General features: G+C 40.3%; 1 protein-coding gene across 1 annotated transcript in view; it reads right to left on the bottom strand.

Annotated features, from left to right (window-relative positions):
• Nucleotides 1-3,952, bottom strand: part of NRAP (nebulin related anchoring protein) — a 47,990-nt gene extending 44,038 nt beyond the window's left edge. The window contains exons 1-4 of the mRNA XM_059851985.1: nt 3,682-3,952; nt 3,319-3,413; nt 2,525-2,612; nt 229-333 (exon numbers count right to left, since the gene is read on the bottom strand). Of these exons, the coding sequence (XP_059707968.1) occupies nt 229-333; nt 2,525-2,612; nt 3,319-3,413; nt 3,682-3,753 (360 nt within the window). The 5' untranslated portion in view covers nt 3,754-3,952. The remainder of the gene's footprint in view (nt 1-228; nt 334-2,524; nt 2,613-3,318; nt 3,414-3,681) is intronic.
• Nucleotides 3,953-8,143: the final 4,191 nt, after the last annotated feature.

Raw genomic sequence — 8,143 nt, forward strand, 5'->3', positions numbered from 1 at the left:
CCCAGCAGCTGACTGTAGACACACTCTTCCTTCCTCACCTTCTGATTATTCTATCCTAACCTAGAGTTGAGCTATTTTGTCCTGAAAAGTTTAGACAAATGAGAAGCAAAGGCTTTTTTTTTTTAGCATTGAAATGTCATGGTTAAAGCCCTGACAATCAGGACAGCCAGGGCCAACCCTTGGTGTCCTGCAGGCTGCTGGCTGGGAGACCCCAGGGATATTTCTTACCTGGGTAGCCAGTTGTTGGGCTTTATAGACACTTTCAATTTCTCTGGACCTTACATCCCACTGAAAGACTGATTTGATTTGTTCACTCGCTTCTCGATATTTAATCTAAAAAGAAAAGATAATGACCCATTTTAGTAGTTTGTTAGTGCATACTAACACACACCCCCTTTGGAGAAGAATAAGAAGAAAGGCAAGGTGATGATTGCATTTATCCCCAAGGCCAAAACTCTGCTTTCTAGTCCACATAGATTTCTGCCAGCATGGGAGCTCCACATCTGTAAAGGAGCAGCATATTACACCTGAGACCTGGCATGACATTCTGAAAGAATAATTTGATATTTAGATAATACTTTTGGGAGAAATAATCTATGAGAATTTAAATCCCTCCGAAATTTAAAGCAGTTTTAGATGAAAAACTATTACCAAATAAGCAATATTAAAATACTCTCCTATTTCCCTGCACAGTGTCCACAAAGTGTCATATCCTAACTGTGCATATGTAAACACTAAAAACTACTATATTTAGTCCTGGGTCATTATGTTCTTAGTGGTACTTTTATCATGATAGCATGTAGAAGAAATCCAACTGAAATCACAGATCTGTTATACAACTCACTCTTCAGAAGTAAAAACCCAGAGAATTTAAACTGACTGGACAGAAATGTTACTGAGCACATGTACCATTATTCCCATTTATAAAATAAGCACAGACGTGCAGAGAGCTGAATAATTTGCCTGCTAACACAGAAATTCTGTATAGAGAGACCTAATCTTCATCTCTGCATTCCAGCTGATGTCTAGACATAAGACTTAGGTGAGAACATCATGTTGGGATTGAACAGACGTTCTATTTTCTGCATCATCAGAAATAAACTTCAATATAAAAAGAGCAAACATCCATAGCAGCAAGAAAAACCTTTTCCCAAGTTATCATTATTTTATCCATTTACTAGCGAAAAATTTTCCTGTTCTCAAATTTTTTTACAGAAGCACTCTCTTTAAGCAGGTAATGCAGAATCAGCTCCTTTACTACCCTTAGCAGTTTTCTCTCTGGAACAGAACCTCATTATGTGATTGAAAAGGACAGAGGGTGTTTAAGGTGTGTAAAACAAGGGAAAGTGATCTTTGAGCTATAATTTCTGTGGCTTGTGTACTCACATGCACTGGAAGTATCAGTCTCATATCACTGCCTAAACCAGAAATAGAACCTGCAGTAATCCCAAACTCATTCCTGAGCAGAGCTGTCACACACAGTTTAAAGAAGTGAGATAGTCATTGCTGAAATAGTTACAGCCCATGATACTGCAAAAACTGAGGCATAAGAATGCTGTACAAAATGATAAATGATAGTGTCTGACAAAGGCTACTCATGTTCATCAAGGTTTTACAGCTAATACAGGACGTATGAATGAATTCAGCATGCCATAATCCAAGAAATACAACTTTCTCTGTTAATTTTACTGATGGCTAATCACATCAAAACACATTGCTTTGCCTGTGAAATATATTCACAAGTAAGGTTATTTTAGGATATAGAAAGACGTGCCATTCAAGAAAACAGCATCAGGCAGAGGAGTGAGGTAGCCATCGATTATTGGGCGTCCCTGTATTTTTTATTTCACCAGACCCCTAGCAGTGCAGGTTTGAGGATGATGTAGCAGTGCAGGTTTGAGGATGATGTGTCCGGAGGGAATCAATGCAGGGGTGGTGCTGGGAATGCCGGCGGGCTGGAGCAGCCCTGGCGGCCGGACGGGGCAGGGCAGAGCCCGCAGGGGGGATGCTCCTCCATCCCCAAAAAACACCTCCAGCAAAACCCTGCCAAGCTGCCCGGACCTGCAGCTTTCCCACCTCAGGTAGAGCGGAAATACTCGACAAAGTGATTATGGGAATTTCTGCCTGCGTCCCGCCTGGTTATAATTTATCTGATATTTTGTAGCAGTTTCTGATGAGATCACAAAGCAAGGTGGTTGTTCTTGCTTCCAGAGGTTGTGAAACCCTGCTTAGTCACCACAGCTCTGGGCAGTTTAGGTGAACTGTGCTTCCGTATAGATTATCAGATACACAGGTGAGCAGTTCCAATCAGTTTTTCCTTCTGAGAGGAGGAGGAAATCCAGATCTAGGACTGCTTTCACATGAGTAATCGCATTGAAAAAAATTATGACTGAAACCCAGCTGAGGTTTGAATCATACACAGGAAGGTAAGTAAAAAGCAAATGTTTATACTTACAAAACAAGAGATGTTATCAATATGCTATCCAAATGTAGAACAAACACATTTGACCCTCAAGCTTCTTACCTCACTTACCACTTCTGACAGTTTTTTTGCATTCATATTTACTGGTGTTTCAAATACACTCGTGAATGCATTGTTTTTTGGATTGTGCCTAGAAAAGGGAAAGTGTAAAAGGATATTAGGAATGTACCAGACAGCCCACCAGAAAGGTTCTCTTTGAGCACTCAAAACCACAATACCAGCCTCCACCCCCTCTACAGATCTTTTCCCCCACTCACTCAGAGATCTTAGATTACATTCAAATTATTATTGTAGGGAGTAGGTGCCTGGAGCAAAATTAATTTTAATGATCATCATATCAATGCTGTGTTTCTAATAACAAAAGAGAATAATAGAATAAAAAACTACTGTCATCTCTCCTTTTTCTGCTGACAAATTTGACAGGAATTGATCATTATAAAATAAAAACTTCCTAGAACAAACCAACTCCAAAATCTGCATTTTATACATTTTCCTTATGATTAGTTCAGCCTTGTTAACTCTTAACCACTGAAAGCACTGAATTTTGTGGTTGGTTTTATTTTCTTCCCACAATACTGAAATGGAACTTGATTTGGTATCTTTTAACACTCTGGCCAAATGAGGAAGCTTTATGAGTGGCAAAAAGAGTTTCCCACCATTTTTGATTCACATAAATCCAAAGATATGCATGAAGGCACCAACAATACCTAATTTCACATCACACACGGGACAGACTGAGTTCAAATGGTGATCTTCCATTATATTAAAATGACTAGCCAAATTAAACCTTTGCTTAAAAAAAAAAAAACGGAAGGGAAAAAAGGAAATACACTTACGCTTGACAGTAAGGCTTTTTCTCATGGCTAACAAAGTTGTTTACAGTTAACATCATCTTGCATACTTCACAGTGAAAACAGGCTTTATGCCACGTCTGGACATGCCATAAAAGAGAAACCAAGCAGACACAATTTGTATTTCATTATTATTCTGCTAAGTTTAAAATCTCACTGTTGATCCTTACCCTTCATTTAATGAATCTGACTATTTTTTTTCTTCAATTATATACATGTTATTAGTTCATTTCAGTTCTGAACCCAGTTATGAGCAAAGAACTTTTGGAACCGAGAGATTTGCGCAGTGTTAGAAGTGCCAATCTGTACATTTATTATAGTCCAAAACGATAAAGAAAGAGAACTGACCTGATCTATACAGTTAATCTTCTCAGCAGGGTAAACCCCATAGCCACATCTAGCACACGGCTGCACATTCATCTTGAAATCCACAGAGTGAAAAATATATAGGTTTATACAAAAGGTTCAAAGAGTATGAAAGTGACTTTTTGGCCTGTGCAAAGCACACTCTAGACACTCCAGTCAAGGCCTTTTGCTGTGGTCAATGGCTCCCATTAAAGCTCTGAATTGAAGTCTGTTGCTCCCTTTGCTGACCTTCTGTTTCAAAGTCAGCTGCAGGCTGGCTTTTAAAGCTGCCAGTTAGTAAGAGTGGTTATTTTGGCAACTGTGTCAGTGCAGAAGGGAGGGCAGCAATATCTTTCTCTAAATAGAAGAATGAACTCACAGAAACGAATCACGTCCATGTGAATGTTAGAGCCTGATCATTTTGTATTTCAGTTTTGCAGTCATAAGCCCAGGATGAAGAGAAAGCAGCAGCATTTACCATTAGTTCCTCCTCACCCTGATAAACAAGTGACCTCATGGGAGAGCATTTTGTATTTAGGAGCAGCCTCAGAGCAGAAGGAGGTACCACCAGAGATGCAGGCCAGAGATGGGTTTGAATTCTCCTGGCCCTTGGTGGGATGTAGAAGAAGTTCACTGCCATTGTCCCAGACAAGTCATTAATTTTTTCCCTTGGTGCCAGCTCAGTTTCACCTTGTATATTATGTCAGCACACTCTTTTCTCATATCTTCCTGCTTCATTCACCTGTCACTCCATCTCCAGGTGTAGGAGAATGCACTGTGAAACAGGCAGAGCCTCTTATCTCAAAGAGTTCTAAACATGATGGGTACAAATCCAAACTTCTATCTCCTACAGGAAAAACTTCAGAAAGGAACCATTTACTTTTTAATAGAATGAACAAAGCAGCTATTTAACAGTGTTCACCAAGAGTAGACTGCAGTAATCAGAATATAAAAATTCCTTCACCAAAAAATGATAAGGAATGTCTGATATTAGGATTCAAGCAAGCTATTAGGGTTGTGAAATCTGCTCTGAACAAAAGAAGCTATTAAATTCTACAAGCTACAAATGGTCAGGATTTAAGATTTACATCTTACCTAATCATAATACCTCCAGCTGCAGGGCTCCATAAGCCTGGGACACAGCTAAGAGTTATCTCAATCTGAGTAAAAGTCTACTTAGTCATCTCTGCATCTGCCCCACTGCCTGCAGCAGTCCTGGGATATTGCTAAGCACTTCCCTTTTCTATAGATTGCAAACAATTCCATCAAAATAGTTTCTGTCTAAACCTTCTGGGTATGCTTAGAGAGCCTCCTATTCATCTCTCTATGGAGACATGCAGTTCTGCCTAACTTATTATTGCTACTTTTACTGAATGCTGACAATGTACTGGCACAATATCCTGTCAGCAACTGGTGAGCTGAAAATAGAGTCTCTAATCTAAAGAGCAGTGGCACTAAGTCCTGAAAACACTTAAGGTCTTTCAAAGTAACTAATATCAGTACATAAACAGATGCATTTTCATTTTTTAAAAATGTCCCCAGAACAGAATTTCTTATACTAAAATAATTGCTGAGTTACCTTATGTTATTCTTTTTGGGATCAAGAGAGATTTATGTCAACAATAATATTACATCACAATAATATTTATCTCACTCACACCTGTGAACCAAAGTCGTTTGGAAGGCTTCCAGTTCCCTTCCCACACAGCTTTGCATCTTGTCCCAGATTGCCATTCTGTTTATGCAAGTGACCTGTATTAGGGTCACAGTGGCCAGGCTGCCTCCTCCTTACTTGGCACACTACCAGTTGTCGCCTCTTTGTGTTCACCTACTCCAAGAGTCACCCTACTGTATATTTTCTAGACAGTCCTGGTGGTCCCCATGCTGTCTGAAGCCATGTTGGAGCCCTTGTCTCACACTTCAGCAAGAATAAGGGTGCATGACCTGCTCCTGGCTCTGCACTGCTTAAGACCCTTCTGCAATGAGTTCAGAGAGGTGGTGAAAGCAGGACATCCCTGAACCATACAAAACCATGAAGACTTGGCAATTACAGAACAAATAATTAATCCAGGAGTCACCTAGAGAGGACTCCAGCATGGACCATCATGCTGTCCCTATGCACTGTGTACCCACAGAGCACACAGACATCCCTGAAGGCAATGACACCGCATGGTTCTTCCAAGAGGAAGGAACAGATAAAGCCCTTTATTTCACAGTTCATTTCTAGACATACAAAGCCTGTTTTTCTCTTTTCACAGTGACAGATACTACCAGCTTGGCTGGAAGTCAGCAAATGCATTTTCCAAGTTCTCCTGCTTCTCCCAGCTCACAGCATGTTCAAGAGGAGAAGTGTGGTAAGACACAATGTCCTCTACAGCTGCTGTCTTTCCCAGCCACACTACTCCCCTCACATCCATTGTGCACCAGTTCTGCTGGAGTCTCTTAAAGATTTTCCCATTTCTGAGGACCCCAAAACTGTCCTGTTCTTCACCACCCTGGATTAAAGCCGAGTTGCTAACAAAAAAGGAAGTTTATTAAAAAGTAAACATTGAATGGTCTCATTACAAAGTACATGCTGCATTTTGATCTTGCAAGGAATTAAATCACAAAACCAGTGCAAGTTTGTTATCTTGACAAATCTTAGCAAGACATTTTCTCTTCAGTTAAAAGCTCATTGTGGCTTTTTTCCTCCTTTAGTAAGGCCTCATAAAGGCTTTTTGATATCAATGAAAATCTTAAAAGGCTTTACTTAACAGTACAACCTTAATCAATGTGGTTTAAAAGCACTGTGGTTACACGTAAAGTACAAGGAGACAGTACCTTGAAAGTGCAAATTAGTGGGAAGAAACATTGTTACCTCTCCAGCCTCCTTAAATTCCTTGAATTAACTGCACAGAAAACTTGAAGCATGTCTGCATCCTCAATCTGATTGTAAAAAAGCACATATTAGTTACACAAAGTAACCTCTCAAGAGACATTCAAGTCAGGGTCACCTCCTCTGTCACTCCTGAACTGAAGCTGTGCCCTTCCAACCACATGAAGAACAGGAAGCCAGACATTACAAATTATGGCAACCCCATCTTCCTTCTGTTTGCAAAAAAATCCCAAAGCTGCTGGTTCACTACACAAAGTGGGAGTTTTATCCACTGGTAAAAGCTGCCTGTAAAATGTCAAGAACTCAACCAGGCTTGTCTATGTTCACCTTCTCTGAATACTGTGGTTAATTAGTTACCTGGGCTCAGGGCCTTTTGCCTCACACAGTCTCTCCATGCTAATCAAATTTAGCATGGTAGAAAATCCAGCTTGGAAAAATATTGAAAGAAAACTCGAAAAGATTTATCAACACCAAAATCTCCCAAGACTTGAATAAAAACTTCTAAGGAACCTTCCAAACTTATACAGTTGATTTTTCCATTTTTGCTGTTTTGGAAATCAACCAACAACTGTTTATATTTCATGATTAAAAAGTTTATGCTTACACTTTCCCCTTGTTGCCAGTGCCAGGAAAACCTGAGAGCGTAGGGATTTTGCAAATGGTTCTAACAGAGTGAGATAAAGTAAGAGAGAAATCGAAAAAAGAACCAAGGGGCTAAGAAGACATCACTGTTACAGAGCAGAGAAAGAGTGGGTCAGGATGTGTTACAATCTAAGCTAAAAGCTTGGAGAACAGTGTGAAAAGCATGCAGAGCATAGCATAGCACACATCACCACCAGTGTCCAAATATGCCCATTTGTTGTGTATCATAACACAATAAGACTCAAGTTTAAAACTCATAAAATATGGCATGTGCATTAGTCTCATCTCTGCCTGATTACAGAGAAATCCCAACAAAACACATCCATCAAGCTGTCTGAGGTGTATTACTCTGCAGAATTCCATAAAGTTGTAGTGTGCCCAATCACCCTGCCCTACCCCCATATTCCTCACAGCATACCAAAACCATCCATCCTTCCTTGCAAAACACCTTACAAACTAGCAAGTGTTGTTTAGAAGGGCACACACTGTGAGTCACTCAAACCCTCCATCCTAAAAGTACCCCCACACTTGCCTCCCAGGTCTCACAAAAGCCCATCCTTGTTTTCACAGCTGTTGTGCAGAACACAGGACACAGTTATTATTCCAGATACTGTGCAGTTGCCTCAAGCCCTCTAGTTTGTACCTGCCATCCACCTTCCAGTTTCCCAAAGGCACACCACATTTTCATCCTGCAGCTGCATGCAGTGGTTGAACACTTATTTTACCCAATGTAAATATCCAGTCAAAAGCTCCATTATTAATGTTTTTAAGGAGGAGGCTGAGTGTCCAGGGCAAAGGAGATGAATGGTGAGGCTATAGGTGTTACACTGCTGGCTCTTTCCCCTGTCCAATAATGCACACAGCCAGCTGTGCCATATTCTACATGAGAATTTGTTTCCTTCCAGACCCTTTCCTAGGTGGCAATCACTCCATACCCTGAAGCAAGAT

Source organism: Haemorhous mexicanus, chromosome 7, assembly GCF_027477595.1.
Source record: "Haemorhous mexicanus isolate bHaeMex1 chromosome 7, bHaeMex1.pri, whole genome shotgun sequence".
NCBI lineage: Eukaryota > Metazoa > Chordata > Aves > Passeriformes > Fringillidae > Haemorhous > Haemorhous mexicanus.